Genomic DNA, 25,432 nt, shown 5'->3' with positions numbered 1-25,432 from the left:
TCTGACTGACATCTCTTTAATCGATCTACCAGGTCCTAAAGAGGACTGAGGTTTACTGTAAAGAACACAGCATCCCCTTCCCCCGCATTGACTGCAGCAGCCTGGAGGGACAGCCCCTGAAAGAGCTCTACGTCTTTGAGGATGAGGAAAACCCCAAGGCTCCCATAGTCCTTCACTTCCCTTTAGTCAACATCTCATTCAAAGAGTTCAAGGCCCCTGGTAACCACTGTCAAGATTATCATAATTGTAAAAGAAGCAGAGGTAGTCAATGACCTACTGTAGCTAGCTAATGGCTCAACCTGTCAATATGCCATTTGCCCTGTGCCTGTCAATCAAATCAATATTCTGTCAATTTTCAATGTTGTGTGCTTTAGAGATCAGGGCCAAAAATCATTGGCATAAACCTTTGTATCGTTTTGTATTGTATTGGACTGGATTGTATTGCACTTTGTTGATATTGTTAGTTAAACCACAGTTTGATGTTTGTTCGTTTAATGTTTAAGGCTGACAGTATTGTTATGTTCTCATTCTGAAGGTGTGGCACGTAAGGGTGAGGAGGAGAGGAAGGCAGGGGATGTTGACATTAGCTCAAGCAGCTCCCCCTACCTCACTAAACATCTCACCTACACAGCAAAGGACTTCCGAGCACTGACAGACCTTACCTCATACAACATCCAGAACAACAAGGAGCAGATCCTCCAGGCTCTCGGGAAGGTCCTCGAAAGGAAGGTGCCTGTGGAAGAATCAGACCACCATGAGCAGCACTCATATCATTGACAGGGGCCCATCCATGGAGGAAGAGAGAGAACAACATGCATACAGAGCAGATTTAGAGGAGCAACTCTAACCACAATTTCTTGGTGGTGCGTCCTAAGCTGTGTTTCCAAAGGTTTAAAGGGGAGAATGCATTTTGTTGTAGCTTTGAGTTCTTGTTTCCGAGCTCGTGGGTTGTTTTTCTAGACGGTCTTTTTTTACATTCTACCTTTATGAACCTTACTGTATGTTTCATATTATGAATTGTATCTTGTTGAGTTCATTTTAGCACAGAACTCCTGTGTGTTTATACACACATAGTATTTTCTCTCTTGGAGGTTATTCTGGAGACACATGTAACCACGTTAAATCGTATTTCTTGATAGTAATTTACTCTGCTTTATTATGTACCATGTCTTCAATGTATACTGTTGTTTGAAAGTGAATTTATTCATGACTAATAAATCTATTAGTTGATTTGAGTTAATGCATTCCTCGTTTATAGAGTAACTCTTTGAATGGCTATTTTCATAAGTTAGTAATGGTTACTCTTAAATTGGCTAATTGCACACACAATAATGCTTCGAGATCCTCACAGAGTACACCTTCAAAACACTGTCAAATAAGTGTCACACCAAAGCATCACTCACAGGAAAAATAAATGTTTACAAAGTGGTTCTTTAACACAGGCGTCTTTCGAAATGATAGAAAGCTTGGCATCTGTCCCAGAGCAAATGAGACTTCTAAACATTATGTGTTTGGTGGTAAAGACCGAGAGCAGGCTCATTGGAAATAAATTCACGATCCGAGCTCTGTCTTGAGACTCATAATATGGGAATTAGATTGTGTTAATGGCACTGGGTCCAGCATACAGCATTGTATCTAAAGGATTGAATAGAAATCGTACACAACTCATCATAATGCAACTATAGACTTGATGGAAAATGTATATTTTCAGCACTCCAGATTTTCAAATGCTTTTGCTATTGACCTAACTTTAGAGGTTAATTCCTTCAAAGAGGTGCAGGTGGTAAAATGCAATTCTCTGGTGATGTGAGAACACATGATGGCCTATGCTTGTGACATTGCTTATACTTCAGTCAATGTCCAGAGGATGGAAAAATAAATCACCTAAATAAACGGATTGATCGTTTTGATTGTATTCCCTGGATTGCCAATCAAACTTTGTTGAAATGTCAGCATAGAGACAAAGTGGAGTCGCATTTCAATGGCTCAGAAACGGAACAAATGTGGCAGGGTCTACAGACAATCACGGATGACAAAAGGAAAATCAGCCAAATCACGGACACCGACGTCTTGCTTCCAGACAAGCTAAACACCTTCTTTGCCCGCTTTGAGGACAATACAATGCCACCGACACGGCCCGCTACCAAGGACTGTGGGCTCTTCTTCTCCATCCAGACAGTAAGACATTTAAGGTGCCTGTGGAACGTGTTAACCCTCGCAAGGCTGCCGGCCCAGACAGACATACCATGTCTCTTCCTCAGAGCATGACAGGCCCATCCTGGCTAGTGTGTTTACAGACATACATGCATCTCAGTCTGCTGTTCACATGCTTCAATATAACCACCATTTTTCCTGTACTCAAGAAGGCAAAGGTAAGGGGAACTATTTTGTTGTAGCTTTGAGTTCCTGTAGCACTCACTCGTGGGTCATCACCAACACTTTTTTACCTGTCACCATAGAACACTTCGATTTGCTTACCGCCCCAATAGGTCCACAGACGATGCAATCTTTATCACACTGCATACTGCCCTATCCCATCTGGACAAGAGGAACACATATGTAAGAATACTGGTCATTGACTAGAGCTCAGCATTCAACACCATAGGACCCTCCAAGCTCATCATTAAGCTCAAGGCCCTGTGTCTGTACCCCGCCCTGTGTAACTGGGTCCTGGACTTCCTGACGGGCTGCCCCCAAGTGGTGAGGATGGGAAACAACATCTCCACTTTGCTGATCCTCAACACTGAGGTCCCACAAGGGTGCATCCTCAGCCCCCTCCTGTACTCCCTGTTCACCCATGACTGTGTGGCCATGCACACCTCCAACTGAATCATCAAGTTTGCAGACGACACAACAGTAGTACGCTTGATTACCAACAAAAAAGACAGTTTACAAGGGAGGTTCTTGAGGGCACTCGGAAATGGTGTCAGGTAAACAATCTGTCCCAACAAATCAGACAAAACAAAGGAGATGATTGTGGACTTCAGGAAGCAGCAGAGGGAGCAAATAAATCCACATCGACGCGGACAGCAGTGGAGAAGGTTGAAAGTTAATGGCACTGGGTCATCAGGACAAACTGCATTGGTCCACCCACACAGACAGTGTGGTGAAAAGGCGCAACAACTCATCTTCAACCTCAGGAGGCTGAAAAAATGTGGCTTGTCACCTAAAATTTTCAAAACTTTTACAGATGCACTTTAGAGGTTAATTGAGTAAAACATCCTGTCGTGGTGATCACCGCCTGGTATGGTAACTGACTGCCCACAACAAAAGGCTCTCCGGACAGGGAAATCAAAAGAAATCAGACAAGACCTGTAGACCTCCACAAGTCTAGTTCCTCCTTCCAAGCAAACAAGCAAAAGCCTGAAGTACAAAGTGGAGTACGCAAGTCAATAAACACAGAAATGGGAACAAATGTGGCAGCCATCATACAGACAATCACGGATGACAAAAGGAAAATCAGAAAAACGTACTTTTGTGCGAAAAGTGCAAATCAATCCCAGAACAACAGCAAAGGACCTTGTGAAGATGCTGGAGGAAACAGCTACAAAAGTATCTACAGTGGGGCAAAAAAGTAGTTAGTCAGCCACCAATTGTGCAAGTTCTCCAACTTAAAAAGATGAGAGAGGCCTGTAATTTTCATTATAGGTACACTTCAACTATGACAGACAAAATGAGAGAAAAAAATCCAGAAAATCACATTGCAGGATTTTTTATGAATTTATTTGCAAATTATGGTGGAAAATAAGTATTTGGTCACCTACAAACAAGCAAGATTTCTGGCTCTCACAGACCTGTAACTTCTTCTTTAAGAGGCTCCTCTGTCCTCCACTCGTTACCTGTATTAATGGCACCTGTTTGAACTTGTTATCAGTATAAAAGACACCTGTCCACAACCTTAAACAGTCACACTCCAAACTCTACTATGGCCAAGACCAAAGAGTTGTCAAAGGACACCAGAAACAAAATTGTAGACCTGCACCAGGCTGGGAAGACTGAATCTGCAATAGCTAAGCAGCTCAATTCCTACTTTATTGACTCTGTCAGGGTACTGACACAGAACCCCTCCACTGGTTTCTTGGGCTCAGTGCTAGTGAATGACACTCAACCTGTCTTCATCATAAGGGAGGTTTCTGAGTCAAAGGTGAACAAGGTGATTAGCTCACTAAATAACTCTAAAGCCAAAGATGTGTTTGGGATGGACTCTACCTTTCTTAAAAACTACAAAGAGTCACTCATTGGCCCCATTACTAAGGTCACCAACACATCTATTGGTCTCGGTGTGTTTCCAAGGGTATGGAAGACGGCCATAATAACGGCCATCTTTAAATCAGGTGACCCTGCTGACGTGAGTAACTACAGGCCCATTAGTATACTACCTGTGGTGTCAAAGGTTGTTGAAAAGTGTGTAGCAGAACAACTGATTGCCCGCCTCAACAACAGCCCCTTCACATTACACTCCATGCAGTTTGGCTTCAGAGCGAAACACTCCACAGAAACGGCCAACTGCTTTCTTCTGGAAAATGTGAAGTCCAAGATGGACAAAGGGGGTGCTGTTGGGGCTGTGTTTCTGGACCTAAGGAAGGCTTTTGATACTGTTAACCATGAGATTCTCATCACAAAATTGTCCAAGTTCAACTTTTCCCCTGATGCTTTGAGATGGATGAAATCATACCTTGAAGGCAGAACTCAGTGTGTCAGAGTGAGCAATGAGCTGTCGCCCACTCGTAGCTATGATGTGGGCGTGCCCCAATGGTCAATACTGGGGCCCCTCCTGTTCAGCCTGTACATTAATGATCTGCCTTCTGTCTGTACTGGGTCTGAAGTTCAAATGTATGCAGATGATACAGTGATATATGTGCATGCAAAGAGCAAACAACAAGCTGCACAAGAACTCACTACTGTAATGGTCCAGGTTACAAAGTGGCTCAGTGACTCGTGTTTGCATCTCAATGTGAAAAAAAACATTTGCATGTCCTTCACAAAGAGGGCAACAGATGCTACTGTTGCCGCTTTCCATGTTGTCTGTTGTCTGTAGCTTGTGAGGTGTGGAAACACTTTGTTGCTTTTATGAATTTTGTCTTGCTGCTTTTTGTTCTATGTTGCTCTGTCTGTATGCTACGTCTTGCTTGTCCTATGTTGCTCTGTCTGTATGCTATGTCTTGCTTGTCCTATGTTGCTATTGTCTATATTGTAATTGTTTTTAATAACCTGCCCAGTGACCGCGGTTGAAAATTAGCCGGCTGGCTAAAACCGGCACTTTTACTGAAACGTTGATTAATGTGCACTGTCCCTGTAAAAATAAAAAATAAACTCAAACTCAAGAAATAGGGAGTTTTTCCTAGCCACTGTGCTTCTACACCTGCATTGCTTACTGTTTGGGGTTTTAGGCTGGGTTTCTGTACAACACTTTGAGATATCAGCTGATGTACGAAGGGCTATATAACTAAAATTTGATTTGATTTGAAGAAATCAACTGTGGGAGCAGTTATTAGGAAATGGAAGACATACAAGACCACTGATAATCTCCCTCGATCTGGGGCTCCACGCAAGATCTCACCCCGTGGGGTCAAAATGATCACAAGAACGGTGAGCAAAAATCCCAGAACCACACGGGGGGACCTAGTGAATGACCTGCAGAGAGCTGGGACCAAAGTAACAAAGCCTACCATCAGTAACACACTATGCCGCCAGGGACTCAAATCCTGCAGTGCCAGATGTGTCCCCCTGCTTAAGCCAGTACATGTCCAGGCCCGTCTGAAGTTTGCTAGTGAGCATTAGGATGATCCAGAAGAGGATTGGGAGAATGTTATATGGTCAGATGAAACCAAAATATAACTTTTTGGTAAAAACTCAACTCGTCGTGTTTGGAGGACAAAGAATGCTGAGTTGCATCCAAAAAACACCATACATACTGTGAAGCATGGGGGTGGGAAAATCATGCTTTGGGGCTGTTTTTCTGCAAAGGGACTAAGACGACTGATCCGTGTAAAGGAAAGAATGAATGGGGCCATGTATCGTGAGATTTTGAGTGAAAACCTCATTCCATCAGCAATTCATTGAAGATGAAATGTGGCTGGGTCTTTCAGCATGACAATGATCCCAAACACACCGCCCGGGCAACGAAGTTGTTATTGACCAATTACTTATTTTCCACCATAATTTGCAAATAAATAAATTAAAAATCCTACAATGTGATTTTCTGGATTTTTTTCTTCTCATTTTGTCTGTCATAGTTGAAGTGTACCTATGATGAAAATTACAGGCCTCTCTCATCTTTTTAAGTGGGAGAACTTGCACAATTGGTGGCTGACTAAATACTTTTTTTGCCCCACTGTATATCCACAGTAAAACGAGTCCTATATTGACATAACCTGAAAGGCCGCTCAGCAAGGAATAAGCCACTGCTCCAAACCCGCCATAAAAAAGCCAGACTCTGGTTTGCAACTGCACATCGGGACAAAGATGGTACTTTTTGGAGAAATGTCCTCTGGTCTGATGAAACAAAAATAGAACTGTTTGGCCATAATGACCATCGTTATGTTTGGAGGAAAAAGGGGGAGGCTTGCATGCCGAAGAACTCAATCCCAACCGTGAAGCACGGGGGTGGCAGCATCATGTTGTGGGGGTGCTTTGCTGCAGGAGGGACTGGTGCACTTCACAAAATAGATTGCATCATGAGGAGGAAAATTAGGTTGATATATTGAAGCAACATCTCAAGACATCAGTAGGGAAGTTAAGCATACTTCCAAAGTTGTGGACAACAAAGTAAAGGTATTGGAGTGGCCATCACAAAGCCCTGACCTCAATCCTATAGAAAATTTGTGGGCAGAACTGAAAAAGCGTTTGTGAGGCAGGAGGCCTACAAACCTGACTCAGTTACAACCAGCTCTGTCAGGAGGAATGGGCCAATATTCACCCAACTTATTGTGGGAAGCTTGTGGAAGGCTACCCAAAACGTTTGACCCAAGTTAAAGAATTTAAATGCAATGCTACAAAATACTAATTGAGTGTACGTAAACTTATGACCCACTGGGAATGTGATGAAATAAATAAAAGCTGAAATAAATTATTTTCTCTGCTATTATTCTGATATTTCACATTCTTAAAATGAAGTGGTGATCCTAACTGACCTAAGACATGGAATTTTTACTAGGATTAAATGTCAGGAATTGTGAAAAACTGAGTTTAAATGTATTTGGCTAAGGTGTATGTAAACTTCCGACTTCAACTGTATGAATATACTGTATTTTATACCATCTATTGCATCTTGCCTATGCCACTCTGCCATTGCTCATCCATATATTAATATGTATATATTCTTATTCCATTCCTTTACTTAGATTTGTGTGTATTATGCAGTTGTTGTGGAATTGTTAGATCGCTACACTCGCAATAACATCTACTAACCATGTGTATGTAACCAATACAATTTGATTTGATACAAATGTATACCTTATTTGATCAATTGCTGACACGTTCTACCCAAGCATGAGAACATTGGCAACGAACAAAGAGTTTAAAATACTGTGGCCCCACCAGGCTAGAAGCTGAGACTATAGCAATCATCCAACATCAAAAAGCACGTCACCTAATTCAAACAACAGCTGACTTACTTCACTAATAAAAGGTTTGTCTGAGAGTATATGTCTGCTCCAGACATAAGAATGTGAGCAGCCCGAATGCCGCCTTACTTGGCCGTTAAGCCACCTATCAGAGCCTTGTGATTCTGAAACTCACTGATCTCTGTTTATACCAGCCTTAATTTCAGCTAAATATTTACAAAGCTAACATTGACCAGACATTAGCTGTTAACACAATAGGTTGTTTTATATGGTAAGAGCTCTTGTAGCTTTCTCAAGGTTTACTACTCACATACTGGGATGTGTTCGGACAGTATGTACAAAACATACAGTGCAAGGTTTACATTGAACAGTCGTTGATAATGGTTGAGGGACAAGCTATCGGTGTTGAGAGTATTCAAGCTATGGAATAATGCACACTATAATTAAGTAATTCATTGTTGAGTACAAATGAAACACTTTTATGGTGATTGGGATCAATCATCCACCAGACTGATCAATTGCGATTGTAGACGTAGTGTGACACAGCATGTCACAGACTACAGCAATGTCTGTGTATGGTACTATCAATTGATCACTATTCATTGGACCATTATATGATTGTATGATGCTCAAATGTGTGTGATGACCATACAGATAGTGCAGCAAGTTTCACAGTAAGACCACTCCTCATCTGAATTATTGTACAGTAGGCCTATATGTACGCCCACTGGAGGATGTTTTGCAGAAGTAGTGTCATGGGGTCTAAACTCTGAATGGTTTGGTATTCACCTGGAGAGTAGCCTATATAGTCAGGCTCAGAGAACTCACATGGTCAAATGTGTCCACTTACCTCTTAGGCCAGGTAAGGCTTCTTCTTAGGCCTAACAATTTTCTTACAATTGTCTGCTTTAACCTTTTACTGCAGTGGGCTAAATCAGGGTCACACAGAGTGTTTCTTGGTAGTCTTAAGCAAATCTACTTTGAAACAAAAGTATACACCTCATACACATGGTTATGGGCTTAAAAAAAGTACCATGTCAGATTACATTTTTAGTTTGCATCCCAATATTACACAGTATATATATCAAAGAAGACTGAAATACAGTATAACAAAACCATTATGGTATCGGCTTTTGTGTTACCATGTATTATTATTATGGGTCTCGTCCCTTTGTATTATTATTACGGGTCTCATCCCCTGTATTATTATTACGGGTCTCGTCCCCTGTATTATTATTACGGGTCTCGTCCCCTGTATTATTATTACGGGTCTCGTCCCCTGTATTATTATTACGGGTCTCGTCCCCTGTATTATTATTACGGGTCTCGTCCCCTGTATTATTATTACGGGTCTCGTCCCCTGTATTATTATTACGGGTCTCGTCCCCTGTATTATTATTATGGGTCTCATCCCCTGTATTATTATTACGGGTCTCATCCCCTGTATTATTATTACGGGTCTCGTCCCCTGTATTGTTATTATGGGTCTCGTCCCCTGTATTGTTATTACGGGTCTCGTCCCCTGTATTATTATTACGGGTCTCGTCCCCTGTATTATTATTACGGGTCTCGTCCCATGTATTATTATTATGGGTCTCGTCCCTTTGTATTATTATTACGGGTCTCATCCCCTGTATTATTATTACGGGTCTCGTCCCCTGTATTATTATTACGGGTCTCGTCCCCTGTATTATTATTACGGGTCTCGTCCCCTGTATTATTATTACGGGTCTCGTCCCCTGTATTATTATTACGGGTCTCGTCCCCTGTATTATTATTATGGGTCTCATCCCCTGTATTATTATTACGGGTCTCATCCCCTGTATTATTATTACGGGTCTCGTCCCCTGTATTGTTATTATGGGTCTCGTCCCCTGTATTGTTATTACGGGTCTCGTCCCCTGTATTATTATTACGGGTCTCGTCCCCTGCATTATTATTACGGGTCTCGTCCCCTGTATTGTTATTACGGGTCTCGTCCCTTTGTATTATTATTATGGGTCTCGTCCCTTTGTATTATTATTACGGGTCTCGTCCCCTGTATTGTTATTATGGGTCTCGTCCCCTGTATTGTTATTACGGGTCTCGTCCCCTGTATTATTATTACGGGTCTCGTCCCCTGTATTATTATTACAGGTCTCGTCCCTTTGTATTATTATTATGGGTCTCGTCCCTTTGTATTATTATTATGGGTCTCGTCCCCTGTGTTGTTATTATGGGTCTCGTCCCTTTGTATTATTATTATGGGTCTCGTCCCCTGTATTGTTATTACGGGTCTCGTCCCTTTGTATTATTATTATGGGTCTCGTCCCCTGTGTTGTTATTATGGGTCTCGTCCCTTTGTATTATTATTATGGGTCTCGTCCCCTGTATTATTATTACAGGTCTCGTCCCTTTGTATTATTATTATGGGTCTCGTCCCTTTGTATTATTATTATGGGTCTCGTCCCCTGTATTGTTATTATGGGTCTCGTCCCCTGTATTGTTATTACGGGTCTCGTCCCTTTGTATTATTATTATGGGTCTCGTCCCTTTGTATTATTATTATGGGTCTCGTCCCCTGTGTTGTTATTATGGGTCTCGTCCCCTGTATTATTATTACGGGTCTCGTCCCCTGTATTGTTATTACGGGTCTCGTCCCCTGTATTATTATTACGGGTCTCGTCCCCTGTATTGTTATTACGGGTCTCGTCCCGTGTATTTATTAGAGGTTTCCACCTCGCGCTTGGTTTGGGTTACAGCCCTGTGTTATATACAGTTGAAGTCGGACGTTTACATACACCTTAGCCAAATACATTTAAACTCAGTTTTTTAAAATCCTAGTAAAAATTACCTGCCTTAGATCAGTTAGGATCACCACTTTATTTTTAAGAATTATTTATTTCAGCTTGTATTTCTTTCATCACATTCCCAGTGGGTCAGAAGTTTCCATACACTCAATTAGTATTTGGTAGCATTGCCTTTAAATTGTTTAACTTGGGTCAAAAATTTCGGGTAGCCTTCCACAAGCTTCCCACAATAAGTTGGGTGAATTTTGGCCCATTCCTCCTGACAGAGCTGGAGTAACTGAGTCAGGTTCGTAGGCCTCCTTGCTCGCACACGCCTTTTCAGTTCTGCCCAAAAATGTCCTATAGGATTGAGGTCAGGGCTTTGTGATGGCCACTCCAATAACTTTGTTGTCCTTAAGCCATTTTGCCACAACTTTGGAAGTATGCTTTGGGTCATTGTCCATTTGGAAGACCCATTTGCAACCAAGCTTTAACTTCCTGACTGATGGCTTGAGATGTTGCTTCAATATACCCACATAATTTTCCTGCCTGATGATGCCATCTATCTTGTGAAGTGCACCAGTCCCTCCTGCAGCAAAGCACCACCACAACATGATGCTGCCACCCCCGTGCTTGGGATGGTGATCTTTGGCTTGCAAGCCTCCCCCTTTTCCTCCGAACATAACGATGGTCATTATGGCCATTATGCTCTATTTTTGTTTTATCAGACCAGAAGACATTTCTCTAAAAAGTGCGATCTTTGACCCGATGTGCAGTTGCAAACCGTAGTCTTTTTATGGAGGTTGTCACGCCCTTGTCGAAGTATTTTGTGTTTATCTTTATGTATTGGGTCAGGCCAGGGTGTGGCATGGGGTTTTTGTATTGTGGTGTGTTTTGTCTTGGGGTTTTGGTGTTGGTATTGTAGCTTAGTGGGGTATCTAGCAAAGTCTATGGCTGTCTGGAGTGGTTCTCAATCAGAGGCAGGTGTTTATCGTTGTCTCTGATTGGGAACCATATTTAGGCAGCCATATTATTTGGTTGTGTTGTGGGTGATTGTCCTTAGTTCCTGTGTTAGTTGACAAGTATAGGCTGTTTTGGTTTTCGTTACATTTATTGTAGTGTTTGTGTTTGTTGATTAAACATGGATCGCAATCTACACGCTGTGTTTTGGTCCGACTCTCCTTCACATCTAGAAAACCGTTGAGGTTTTGGAGCAGTGGCTTCTTCCTTGCTGAGTTGCCTTTCAGGTTATGTTGATATTGGACTTGTTTTATTTTTCCTTTATTTAACCAGGCAAGTCGGTTAAGAACACATTCTTATTTTCAATGACTGCCTGGGAACAGTGGGTTAACTGCCTGTTCAGGGGCAGAACGACAGCATCTTCACAAGGTCCTTTGCTGTTGTACCTTGTCAGCTCGGGGGTTTGAACTCGCAACCTTCCGGTTACTAGTCCAACACTCTAACCACTAGGCTACGCTGCCGCCCAGATACTTTTGTACCGGTTTCTTCCAGCATCTTCACAAGGTCCTTTGCTGTTCTGGGATTGATTTGCACTTTTTGCACAGTGGGTTAACTGCCTGTTCAGGGGCAGAACGATAGATTTGTACCTTGTCCGATCGGGGATTTGAACTTGCAACCTCAACCTAGTCCAACACTCTAACCACTAGGCTACCCTGCCGCCCCTGTCAAGCAAAGAGGCACTGAGTTTGAAGGTAGGTCTTGAAATACATCACAGGTACACCTCCAATTGACTCAAATGATGTCAATTAGCCTATCAGAAGCTTCTAAAGCCATGAAATCATTTTCTGGAATTTTCCAAGCTGTTTAAAGGCACAGTCAACTTAGTGTATGTAAACTTCTGACCGATGGGAATTTTGATTCAGTTAATTATAAGTAAAATTTGTCTGTAAACAATTGGAAAAATGACTTGTGTCATGCACAAAGTAGATGGCCTAACCGACTTGCCAAAACTATAGTTTGTTGACAAGTAATTTGTGGAGTGGTTGAAACACTTAAGTTGGAGTCATTAAAACTAGTTTATGTAAACTTCCGACTTCAACTGTATATACGTGTTTGTTTTGGGCTTCGTCCCTGTCATGTTCATGACGTACTCTATTTTGGGCAGAGAAACAAAAATCCCTCTATTTCGTATTCCGGTGCCTGTCTCCTACATTATACAACATGACATGAAGAATAAGAAAAAACTAGTCTGAGAATAAACCCTTTGTTGGCTCCTACCCGTACTCAATCCCTTATCCCAGCATAGGGCAGCAACAAAGGCTCCTACCCATAGAAGGTTCTTCATTGCCTGTCTCACAAAATTGGACAACCTTCTGGTAGGTTTGTTTCGTTACTTGTGTTTTGGTGAACCCCGCTCACATGATGAAGCACCTTGCTTGAGACCTTAAAACACACACCCATCCATGCAGTCCTTTCGGACCTTGGCAACAGTCTCAAAAGACTTTGAAGTGACCGTCTGACATTGTGCACCTTTTAATGTGATTTGTTGGATTAAACAGGACAGGATTAATTGAAAGCTAAATACAAACATTTAGAGTATATTTCTTGCTTTGCAGAAGGCTCTTTATTCAGATGTAGGATCTTAATTTGATCACTCTGTTGCAGAACATTTCTGCAATGCAGGAAATGTAAAACTTATAGTGTATCTGCAGTTTAAAAAGGCTTCTGAAGTTTGTAATTCCCACTTTTAAATGTTCCCTTACACAAAATATATCAACCAGAGGAGGCTGGTGGGAGGAGCTATACAGGCTGATTGTAGTGGCTGGAATGGAATCAATGAAATGGAGTCAAACGCATTGTTTCAATGTGTTTGATGTGCTTATACATTTCCACTGATTTACTCCCACCAGCCTCATCTGGTATCAACCCTACAAACATGTTCATGAATTATAATCCACATAATAATTCATTTTCCTGCTGTAGCAAACTGTTTCAAATTAAGATCCTACACCTAAACAGGTAATATCACAACTAAGTAAAGCAGTATGCCTATTTAGTCAATGTTTTAGGCAATGGTCATAATTCACCCAATGATTTCCATTGTGATTCACAGCAGCAGAAGTTTGTTGTAAAGTTTGTAGGATGCTTTTAATGCAGTTTTGTCGCTGTGCCTTGTAGGGAAATGCCTGTTTTACTGGCTGGAATGTGTCAAGCTCCAGTTGTTCTTCTGAAACAACAGCTGCATTCATATGGGGCTAGCTAAATATAGATGGCATCAACACCTGTCGCTCAATGCTCAAAAAGGCGAGGGGGCAAGATCAAATTGTGTTTACTGATTCAAATGGCAATTGCATTATCCAGTTAAGGAGGCTTTAATGTGGAATCAAATACAAAACGAATAAATGTCCTATTTTGTGGAGTTTTAAAATAGCCTACCTGAGAGATGAAGTCAATAGCACTTGTCTCCCGGGGGACTTCAATTTGGTGTTTGCTTAATGCGGGGGGATGGCGGACACATATCATTCTGCGCTTCTCGCTGTCGGACTGTCTTGACAGCCATGGAGAGAGAATTTGGCATCACGTTCCAATAGCTCTTCAGAGACTGCAAGATGTCGTTGGCATTGGGTAAAACACGAAGTTCGATAGAGAATTCCAAAAAGTGTACTTCAAAGCTATGGAAGCTGTTTCCTCACGTTTTTCTCATACTTTCACTCGTCGGATATGCCGCCTTGGGAGCGGTGCTATTCTGGTGCATTGAGGGAGGGAGTGTGTACAAAACAGAAGGGGAATATCATGAGTTTTTGGGTAAACTGTTGCGCACAATTCAAAATTATCCAGGTAAGGTAAATCAATCAAATGTATTTATAAAGCCCTTTTTACATCAGCCGATGTGCTATACAGAAACTCAGCCAAAACTAGATCGATGTTTATTATTATTATTGTTATAACTTGTTATAATATATGGCTACAGTCTTTATAGATGGGGTGAAAATAGGATTTTTACATTATGTTCAAAAATGTTTACGATTAACTTCATTCAAATAACTGCCTTTTATTTACAGGTAATTTGTCCAGCAATTCTTCTCAAGAACAACAGTTGGTGAAAGAACTAGAGAAAGAAATCAACGGAGGGTTCAAGTCCATATGGCTTCAACGTCCAGAGCGATGGACATTCTATCCATCCCTGTTCTTCTGTTGTACTGTATTCACAACCGTGGGTAAGTCATCTAAATGACCAACTTTTAAGTGAAGTTTCGTCTTAAAGTTAAAAGACATGCAAAACAAACACAAAATAGGCCTAATTAAGACAGCACATTAGGCCTACAGTATACTAAAATATAATTGTGCTGGTGTTGTAGACCATTTGCAAATGTTTTGGGCTCATTTGATTCTCTTTGTAAATGTATAGCCTCATTAGGACAATATAGATAGATACTCTCAATTGTTATGTCTGGTTATGCATGGTCACCACTGATATAGATTGCCTCTAAGCAACAATGGCTTTCCTGTCAAAATGAAGCCCACCTGAAATAAATATCCATGGATTTGGAACACCAGGCATGATGTATTATTAGTACATTGTCATTACTATGTTTGTTTTTTACAAATAGGACACTGTCTCTCTCATCTCTTTAGTCATTGAAATTTCCACCACATTAAATCATGTTGTTGGCCCTCAGGCTTGATGAACTTTGGTCTTAGTGTGCTGAGTGCCATGCTCACTGAGTGAACTGATGTTATCAGGCTGTAAATGAGAGTTGATCCGCTCTCCATCAATCAGCAGTCAACCATGAAACAACGGGTTTGGCCAACAGGGATTGAAAATGTGATATTTTGTGGATTTGTCGTGGATTTGTCGTGGATTTGTCTATCTGTAATTGCTACCATAGCTGATTTGACTCCTACCATACCTCCCTGATAAATAGTTTGTCGTTAAATGGAAATACTGTGGAATACACATTACACATTTGTGCATGTCACATCAGAGCATTTCATGGACAAAGTTATCAGTAGTATTAACAGATCGATGCGTAAACATTTTCCCAAAAAAAGTCTGGACTGTAGTACGAATTCATATCCATCTAACCCTTATCATTTGTCAAATGAATTGTTAAAACAATGGTTGACATTGACATACTTGTATCTAGTAGCACATGCAATGTCGATATACATAGAGTAGATTACCGCGTTCCCTAAATTAAACAAATGTGGTTCCTTGACCACCTCCCATACAATTATTTTCCAGAGGCAACCATTTTTTAATTGAGTTTAAAATGACTGCATTAATGTCAAATAAATTAGCCTTTCCGGGGACAACAGGAACGAGCTATGATGGCAGTATTCAAAACCAAATGAGTTAAATGGCAGACTATGTTAGGGATGTTATTCTTACACGTTATAAAACTTACAGACATAAAAAACAGTTGGCTGTGCTCTGCATTCATTCTTGCAAGCACCTTGTGGTTCTCATCTGCAGACAGCTGCTGCAAAGAATGGGGGGGGGGGGGGGTTGCTATGTTCTGTGCGCCTTTCATGTGTCAGTCCCTGGTGCAGGTTCACGCTGGGCTCAGACCCTCTCTGATTGCGATGATCACCACCAGGGACAAAACCACTACTTTGATTGCACCTTAAGATGAAGATGTCATATAAATAATTGAAATCAGAGGCTGTGCCCATAAGAATAATACAGGAGTATTTGTGTCTTAAGATGTGCCTATATACATAATATGAACTGTCAATGATATATGTGGTCACTGACTATACAACTACTACCATCTTGAGGGAGTGTGAGGGCAATGTAATGTATGTCCAGTGGTTAAAGTAACAAGATAAGATACTGGTTAGCCTTCTCTTTCAGCGCTCCTTTAGTGAAGAACATAGATCATTGACCTGGCCTCACCCCCAGTCTAGACTTCACTCAACAGCCATTTCAAGCCACAGCTTCAGCATTAGTGCCTAGCCATGATTGCTAATGGACCATTCCCATCAACTGCATTTGCAGACAGTTTTTCACACATGCATATTTTGTAGTTCTTGTTCAGCATTGTTCTGAATCTCGAAACTTTTAGTGTATCAAATCAAAAATGTATTTGTCACATGCTTCATAAACAACAGGTGTGGACTAACAGTGAAATGCTTACTTACGGGCCCTTCTCAACAATGCAGAGAGAAAGAAAATAGAGAAATAATGAAAAGTAAAACTGTAATAATAAAGAGAATTTTAACTGCAATAATACTATAGATACACAATGAGCAATGATATCTTGGCTATATACATGGGTCGATGTGCAGGGGTACGAGGTAATTGAGGTACATGTAGATACAGGATGTGCATATAACAACCCCTCTTTTACGCTACTGCTACTCTCTGTTCATCATATATGCATAGTCACATTAACCATATCTACATGTACATACTATCTCAATCAGCCTGACTAACCTGTGTCTGTATGTAGCCTCGCTACTGTATATAGCCTGTCTTTATACTGTTTTATTTTTTTACCTACCTATTGTTCACCTAATACCTTTTTTTGCTCTATTGGTTAGAGCCTGTAAGTAAGCATTTCACTGTTTTATTCGGAGCACGAGACAAATCAACTTTGATTTGATTTTGATTTAACTAGGAATAAAGGGACAGATAATGAACAGTAACAGCATCGTATGTGATGAGTCAAAAAGGTTCTATGCAGATAGTCCGGGTAGCTATTTATCAGTCTTATGGCTTGGGGGTAGAAGCTGTTCACGGTCCTGCTGGTTCCAGACTTCATACATCAGTACCATTTGTCATGTGGTAGCAGAGAGAAGTCTATAACTTGGGTAGCTGGATTCTTTGACCATTTTTAGGGCCATCCTCTATACAGTTGGCAAGCCATACACCATTCAATAGCATGATTTTCTAGTGAGCCATGATGTATTGAACCAAACATTTACTGATCATATATCGGAAAAGGGAGAGGTTGCTAGATTCCATTTGTTATTTTCTAATGTTGTGGGAGTACCTGCAGGGGAAGTTCACACATTTTTACATGTAGGCTTCTTTTCACTCTTTCTGTGATTGTAGTTGATCCCCCAAAAACGTTTTTTTCCCTCCATATTTTGTTTCAGTACATATACAATTGTCATCACTTGCCATTGACTACAAGGCATTATGCAAATGTTGCTAAAACATGTTGGAAAACACTCAAACACTCCAAACCAAGTAATATTACATCAGAATCCCATTTTGAATGACAATCTCTGCACTCTATTTTTTTGTTAATGTTCCACTTTATGTTCATAAAATACATTAGGAAGTCTGTTAAGGTCTGATATATGATAGCTATCATGGTCCATTTATGTTGGGGTTAATGGCTAATAGCTTGGTCGGCAAACAGGAAGGCCGCAAATTACTGAAGAAAGTCCCTCGAAGACCAAAATGCATTTCACATCACCAGAAGCAGATTAGAGGTCTCAAGACTGACTTCTTTCCACATTATTGATAATTATTGCTTTCTAGGTTCCAATCTCCAAGATCACCACAATATATCCTTATGTCACTACTAGAAAACCACAATGGATCTCATCTCAACTATTTTTCCTCTTTATCCCTTGGTCGTCAAATTGTAAATGATTGTGCTCGTATGACATATTGTTATTATACATTTGTTGTTAATGCTATGATTTGCGTCTATAGTCACTCTTATGAAGCTTCACTGTTCCATCATGAAACCATCATTGCCAGGGACACTCTCTCAATAGTCTTGGATATGTCCGCTTCTCTCTGACATTTCAAAAGGGAGAAAAAAAATCAGGGTAGGGTCCTTTTCAGACAGACAACTCTCCCAGCAAATCACAAGTTTGGGTATGCGGGGCTTAAAATGCAGGTGGGAATTGTGCTCATGTTTAGCTCATTGAGGTATAGTAAGAACTGGAGACTTCATCCAAGACCTTTGTTTTCAAGGTTATCTACTCATGTTCACATATGCCAATTTATGAACCGTCTATATCCGGATTGCATCCCGTTTATACCGAACAACATCACATGCTAGTACTCGGTGTGCACAGGAAGCAGCGTGAGCAGCGACGGCATCATCACGTAATCCAAAAATATAACGAGCACGCTGAGAGTCGAGAAGCAAGTTCAGGGAGTGAGTGTTTTAATAAGTAAATGAAACAATTAAACACGAAACACAAACAAGACGCCAACATGAAAACCGAGTCAATAACACCGGAGGAAAGAACCTCGGGGAGTGACATACATAGGGAAGATAATCAAGGAGGTGAAGGAGTCCAGGTGATTGTCAAGAGGCGCAGGTGCGCGAGACGATGGTGACAGGTGTGCGTGATAATCAGCAGCCTGATGCCCTAGGCTGGAGAGGGAGTATACGTGACAAAAAAACATGGCAGACATTGGATGAATGTACAATTTGAATCTCTTCGGCTGTGAAAAAAATGTATTGGCCTCAGCGACAATTATTAGAATAATTCAATTGATGTTTTGTGCACAAAGGTGATGACTAAAGTGTCTTAATAGGAATTTTCTAATCTGACTTCTCTATGTAGCCGTGTATGAAAAATGTCTTTCTGGGCCAAGCATCAGTTAAGCTGCAGTACCGAAGCAAAATTATAGGAGCAGTCAAAGCTGTGCTTCTAGACCGGCACCCTGGTACCTTGGTTTAACTAGGGCAAAATGCCGCTACGGCACTGAGCAAATTTCAGGTCTGCTGAGCGCAAACTTGAACGTTCTGAAAATCATGTGCAACTTCCAGCGCTCTTTTATTGTGAACATTGAGGCTGTGCCACCATTAAGTTACAGTTTTAACAGTGGCCAAGTAGGCTTCTGTGGCTATTTGATCATAATGTAGACCTACCAGAGTGGACTACCATTAAAAAAAAACTATGGAGAAAATGCATCCTATAACATTTGAGCTGTTCTATCATTCAGCATTCAGTTACAGCCAATTTGTGGTGTTCAATGTAGGGCCTACGTTCTATGAGAAAAAAAACATGCAGGGCTTGACATTCACCTGTTTTATCCACTTGTCCTTCAGACAAGTAGGTGATTGAAAATGTTGTGTGTTTGATGCAAGAAACCACTTTACAAAATAAAATACATGATTTCCATACTATTATTAGTGTCTAGTTTGAGAAACAGACACCTCAAGTCCTCAACTGGCAGCTTCATTAAATTGTACCCGCAAAATACCAGTCTCAACGTCAACAGTGAAGAGGCGACTCTGGGATGCTAGCCTTCTAGGCAGAGTTGCAACGAAAAAGCCATCTCAGACTGGCCAATAAAAATTCAATATTTAGATGGGCAAAAGAACACAGACACTGGACAGAGGAACTCTGCCTAGAAGGCCAGCATCCCGGAGTCGCCTCTTCACTGTTGACGTTGAGACTGGTATTTTGCGGGTACTATTTAATGAAGCTGCCAGTTGAGGACTCTGTTTCTCAAACTAGACACTCTAATGTACTTGTCCTCTTGCTCAGTTGTGCACCGGGGCCTCCCACTCCTCTTTCTATTCAGTTTAGAGCCAGTTTGCGCTGTTCTGTGAAGGGAGTAGTACACAGAGTTGTACGAGATCTTCAGTTTCTTGGCAATTTCTCACATGGAATAGTCTTAATATCTCAGAACAAGAATAAACTGGCGTGTTTCAGAAGAACATTCTTTGTTTCTGGCCATTTTGAGCCTGTAACGAACCCACAAATCTGATGCTCCAGATACTCAACTTGTCTAAAGAAGGCCAGTTTGATTGTTTCTTTAATCAGCATGACAATTTTCAGCTGTGCTAACATAATTGCAAAAGGGTTTTCTAATGATCAATTAGCCTTTTAAAATGATAAACTTGTCTAGCTTACACAACGTGACATTGGAACACAGGAGTGATGGTTGCTGATAATGGGCCTCTGTACGCCTATGTAAATATTCCATTAAAAATCTACCGTTTCCAGCTACAATAGTCATTTACAACATTAACAATGTCTACACTGTATTCTGATCAATTTGATGTTATTTTAATGGATAGAAAAAGTGCTTTCTTTTTCAAAAACAAGGAAATTTCTAAGTGAACCCAAACTTTTGAATAGTAGTGTATCCCTGTATGGTCAAAAGACTATATATGAAAATAACTTGTTTTGATATAGACATTGGCATTGAGGGCTTCCTCCATTTTTTTTAAAGTAGTCAACTGGGTGGGGATTCCTATGGGTTGGGAGTGATCAGCCAATGATCAGAGAGCATTGTCTATTTCAAATTGGGTTGCGTATAGTTCGTAAACCAAAGACTAAGGTAATATCTAGGAGCCAAGACTTAAGATTTATACCAGGACATTGGTCCCAAGATTCAGTCGCAGAGCCAGTGAGTTGAGACCATGACAAGTTACTGTGCTCTGCTATACTGTATCCTACTGTACTGTACTCTACTGCTCTGTGCTCGAGTTTACTCTTCTTGCATTTCTAACAATTGAAGAAAGGGCCCCTGAACTCTTGATCTAGTGGTCTTGGTCTGTAGAGTAGAGCACAGTATAGTAGAGCACAGTACGGTAGAGTACAGTCGAGAATAGTAGAGTAGAGTACAGTATAGCACAATATAGATGTCTGTTTTGGCCAAATGGATGTCAATGTTTGTCCACTACCCACATCGTGGTCCTCTGTAGTAGAGGTCTGCGGAGAACTGATTTTCTAGTACCGTGCCCACCCCCACAGGTTTTTTTTGCCAACACTGACCTGCTCCTGCCAGATCTCATCCAGCTCCTGCCTGCAGTCCCACAATGTTAAAATTACACATCTTCAAAACCACCATCTTATGCATTATCATGTGCAATGAATGCATGATTTCATAAGACATTTTGTAGTTGGAATGAAGTAATGGTATTAAAACAAACTCCAGTGTAACCCATTTGAAGCAGCCCAGACAAAAGTCACTGCAGACAGAATATTTTTAAAAGAATGAATGAGTTCACCTCGTAAACTTTCCAATTCCAAACGCATCTCAACTCGAACTGTCAGTAAGAGAAAGCTAAGGCAACAAATAGGCTATTGATAGGCTGACTAGTGCCCAATCATAATATCCATTATTTCATTACCTTTAGAAAATTATTAACAACATACTGTCCAGTGAGAACTGCAAACTGATTGCTTTTATAAATCCTTTTAGAATTTATCACAAGTGGCCAAATAAACACAATCATATCGGAGAATTGTTTTTGCCAACACTTTTTGAAGCAGACGTGCGAGCCGGTTTGTGTAACGTGAGCCCCAGTTAGAGATGGGGAGAGGAGAGGGACACATGCAGCCAGAATGAAATCAAATCAATTGTTATTGGTCACATACACATGGTTAGCAGATTTGATTGCGAGTGTAGCGAAATGCTTATGCTTCTAGATTCGCCAGTGCAGCAATATCTAACAAGTAATATCTAACAATTCCACAACAAATACCAAATAGAATGATTCATGTGATGGATAAATGGTTTAATAACAATTCAAAGTGCATTTAAAACAGCGACGCAACCATCATGAAATCATTTACGGGATAAAGTCTTGGAAGAGTATTGGCGGTTCCAAACTTCTTCCACTTAAGAATGATGGAGGCCACTATGTTCTTGGAGACCTTCAATGCTGCTGACATTTTTAGTACCCTTCCCCAGATCTGTGACTCGACACAATCCTGTCTCGGAGCTCTACGGACAGTTCCTTCGACCTCATGGTCTGGTTTTTGCTCTGACATGCACTGTCAACTGTGGGACCTTATATAGACAGATGTGTGCCTTTCCAAATCATGTCCAATCAATTGAATTTACCACAGGTGGACTCCAATCAAGTTCTAAAAACATCTCAAGGATGATCAATGGAAACGGGATGCACCGAGCTCAATTTCGAGCCTCATTGCAAAGGGTCTGAATAGTTATGTAAATAAGGTATTTCAGTTTTTTTGCAAACATTTCTAAAAACCTGTTTTTGCTTTGTCATTGTGGGGTATTGTGTGTAGATTGATGAGAGAAAAAATAATTATATCCATTTTAGAATCAGGCTGTAATGTAACAAAAAGTGAAGGGGTCTGAATAATTTCCGAATGCACTGTAGAATTAGACATAATTATTATGGCTCTAACCCCCCCCCCCATCCTCACATACTTCGTGCCCCTTATAAAATAATGGGTGTATGATGCCCCTGAATGCCCTTAGAGAAGCATCAGCAAATCCAGTATTAGAAATGACCGACAGATGGCAGCAATAGATCTAAAACCATGTTTGACAACCTATATTCTTTCAATCTTCTGCACATATTTTTTTGTGTGTTAGGAGCGGACATTTTTACAATATAATTTGAGGTTAGACACAAAGTGATTGTTGTCGAGAAAGAATATTTGGATATGAGAGGGAAATAAGGAAGCTACCTACCTGTATGATCCCATACCCTGCTGCTCTTCTTGTCTCAGGTTATGGAGAGATCTATCCGGTGACCCTGCCTGGTAAGGTGGTCTGTATCCTGTATGCCATGGTGGGTATCCCCCTCATGCTCCTGGTCATCACAGATGTGGGAGACCTCCTGGCCATGCTACTCTCCAGGGCCTACTGCCACCTTCACACTCTTTTCTGCAGGTTGCCCCAATACGGCCGCTGGTCCCCCTCCCATGACACAGAGAAGCCAGGGCAGGGGGGCCTCCAGGACGGGACCTATACCTTCAGCCACGAGGTGGTGGTCCGGGAGCCCATGGACATCCGACAGGTCCTCCACAGCCAGCAGTCTGTGAAGCGCAATTCCATCCAGCTGCGAAACAACACAGAGATCTTCAATCGCATCATTGCCCGGGAGAACTTCAACAGGCAGGGCCCACTGGTGCGGAGCCTTTCCTGCCCTGAGCTGGATCGCATGCCCCCCTTGCCCAAGGGCTTTGCCATCTGGGACTTCACAGGCATCGGGGACAATATGGACAAGCTGAACGTGCCGCTGCTCCTCATCCTGGTGGTGGTGTTTGCCTACATCCTGTTTGGAGGCCTCATCCTGCCCCTGTGGGAGACAGAGTTCCACACCTTTGACGCCTTCTACTTTTGCTTCATCACCCTCACCACCATCGGCTTTGGTGACATCGTGCCCAACCACCCCAAGTACTTCATGCTCACTTTTGTCTTCATCATCATGGGCATGGCCATCATGTCCATGGCCTTCAAGCTGGGCCAGTCACGCATCGTCAGCTGCTACCGCCAGTGCATGCGCTGCATCAGCGGGGGGATGGTAGAGAGGTTTGACGAGTTGGGGAGCGACTGAGAAAAAGCGTTTCGTCCTCCTCCAGGCGGCTCAAGAGTTTTAGGGTTATGAGGCCCTGCCATTGTGGGTCCAAAAAGCACTAAGCACAAACTTCTGTACGGCTGACTTGGGAACAGTGTCTAGCTCAGTGGGGTGCAAAGCTAAGCAAATGAAAATGTGCATGTGCCCAAAGCTTAAGCAAAATTATGTGACTTTATGTATGTGAGATTTATCTTACATTTCTTTTGCCCGAATATAGATATACACTCTGTCTGGATATATTTATCCAACAAGTTACTTATACTATCTATGGTATGTACACATGTTGTCTACAGTTCAACCTGTTGGTCCAATATTCTACCTTTGATTTAGGATGGGGACATCCCAATCTACTGTTGGTAGATATGACTGAAGCTGCAATGACTCTTGCATTGGTTAGAATTGTTTATGAGTCTTTGTACAAGTTGTGAGAAGTGCACATTAAAACTTTCACCTGCATTTTTCAGTGCCTTCTCTATAGGGAATAATGTGGTAGCAGTTTATTTTTACAGTACTGTACCACTGTTATTTCTTTACCTTGTATTTATTATAAATGTATACTTTCTGGTGCTTACTTAAAATAATTCAACACAATTAGTAGCTATAGTACCTGGTACCAAATGGTTATTGTTGTGTATGTATCATGTATAAATACTAATGTATGTACGGTAAAATGAAGTACTACCAATAAGGTTTTTTCAAATTGCCTTGTGTTCATTGAGCTAAGGTGTCTGTTATTAAGGTAGTCTTTGACTGTGTGCTTTTTATGTGCCAGCAGTATCTCCTAACATGCAAATATAGTAGTGTAATGGAGAAATGCATGTTTGTTGTTAATCACCCTGCATGCATAAGCTTATGCTGTCTAGCAAACTGTATATCCTGCTTTCACGTCACCATTAAAACACGTTCAGGTCAATGTGTGGTGTCTAAATATTTTATGAAAGAAATGACACGAGACATCGTGAGACATTACTCACACAGTATATTCCAAAGAGCAAAATATGATATGCTTATATCCTTTTAGTATGGCAGCAAATTCTCAGGGCACAGAAAGAAAAAAGAAAGGTAGAGAGTGGTCTGAAAAAAGGCCCATAACTCAACCTGAGGAACAATGTTGTAAAGGGAGGTTTGTTGTCAATGGCCAATCACAAGAGACCACAACCAACATACCACTTCACATAAAACCCCAGTAGCAACAGCACAGGCCAACTACATCTCAGGAAAGCTGTGTCATTACATGTTGAGGTAACCAATAGATACAATAGTTGGATCTACTCTTACAGCAACAACATACTAATAAATCACAAAAAAAACAAAGGTACAAATTCACTTACGGTTGAGAAGAGGTGTTCTTGGTAAACTTATGTTGGCTATGTAATCGAAGGGACGGGAGGCTATGGTTACTCAATGAGCTGGAGATCTCATAGGTCAGTCAAGGGGGTAAATAGGCTACAATGATTGTAGGATTATGTAATTGGGTGAAACGTGATGGTCATTTAAAAAACATATAATACAAGTCATCTTGGACAACATCCTGACTTGGTGATCCTTTAGATGTGGATGAAACTGGTGGGAGTTTGAATATGTCAATATGGTTAAGATTTGCTTCAGTTTAACTGGATGAAAGTGGTGGATAAATCCAGGGCCTAAAAATGCAATGCAATTACACTTTCAGTCGCGTGAAGTCTAGACAGATTACAGCCGCATCTTTAAGTCTCCACAGAGGTGGGAATGCAAAGATAGGTTGTTCCCCGTTTATGCCAACACATAGGCCTGCTAGTGTTCGTTTTGCATTGTCTCATGAAGATGCAACAGACAGCATAAAACACAAGGTGGTGCCATTGCCACCCTTTACTGCAATGAAGTGCTC

At 41.2% G+C, this 25,432-nt stretch overlaps 2 protein-coding genes across 3 annotated transcripts in view; both read left to right on the top strand.

Annotated features, from left to right (window-relative positions):
• The window catches only part of LOC124041303 (cytosolic phospholipase A2 zeta-like), a 28,002-nt gene extending 26,773 nt beyond the window's left edge, over positions 1 to 1,229 (top strand). Inside the window, exons 19-20 of one of the 2 annotated variants that reach the window (XM_046358744.1) lie at positions 33 to 219; positions 536 to 1,229. In XM_046358744.1, coding sequence (XP_046214700.1) covers positions 33 to 219; positions 536 to 777 — 429 coding nt within the window. In that variant the 3' untranslated portion in view covers positions 778 to 1,229. The remainder of the gene's footprint in view (positions 1 to 32; positions 220 to 535) is intronic. The other variant, XM_046358745.1, reaches the window with a different exon arrangement.
• A 12,569-nt stretch (positions 1,230 to 13,798) lies between these two features.
• kcnk18 (potassium channel, subfamily K, member 18) lies at positions 13,799 to 24,478 on the top strand. The gene is made up of 3 exons (XM_046358743.1): positions 13,799 to 14,131; positions 14,356 to 14,511; positions 22,715 to 24,478. Exons 1-3 carry the CDS (start codon positions 13,903 to 13,905, stop codon positions 23,542 to 23,544), a joined length of 1,215 nt encoding a protein of 404 aa, XP_046214699.1. The 5' UTR covers positions 13,799 to 13,902; the 3' UTR covers positions 23,545 to 24,478.
• Positions 24,479 to 25,432: the final 954 nt, after the last annotated feature.

The sequence above is a fragment of the Oncorhynchus gorbuscha genome, linkage group LG08 (genome assembly GCF_021184085.1).
Source record: "Oncorhynchus gorbuscha isolate QuinsamMale2020 ecotype Even-year linkage group LG08, OgorEven_v1.0, whole genome shotgun sequence".
Lineage (NCBI taxonomy): Eukaryota > Metazoa > Chordata > Actinopteri > Salmoniformes > Salmonidae > Oncorhynchus > Oncorhynchus gorbuscha.
The sequence above is the reverse complement of the archived record's forward strand: the minus strand, read 5'-3'. Positions and strand labels throughout refer to the sequence as shown.

Coding starts and splice junctions, on each gene's coding strand:
- kcnk18 (XM_046358743.1), top strand. CDS start 13,903: ATGTCGTTGGCATTGGGTAAAACACGAAGTTCGATAGAGAATTCCAAA. Junction 14,132..14,355: donor CACAATTCAAAATTATCCAG/GTAAGGTAAATC, acceptor TTTTATTTACAG/GTAATTTGTCCAGCAATTCT. Junction 14,512..22,714: donor TACTGTATTCACAACCGTGG/GTAAGTCATCTA, acceptor TTCTTGTCTCAG/GTTATGGAGAGATCTATCCG.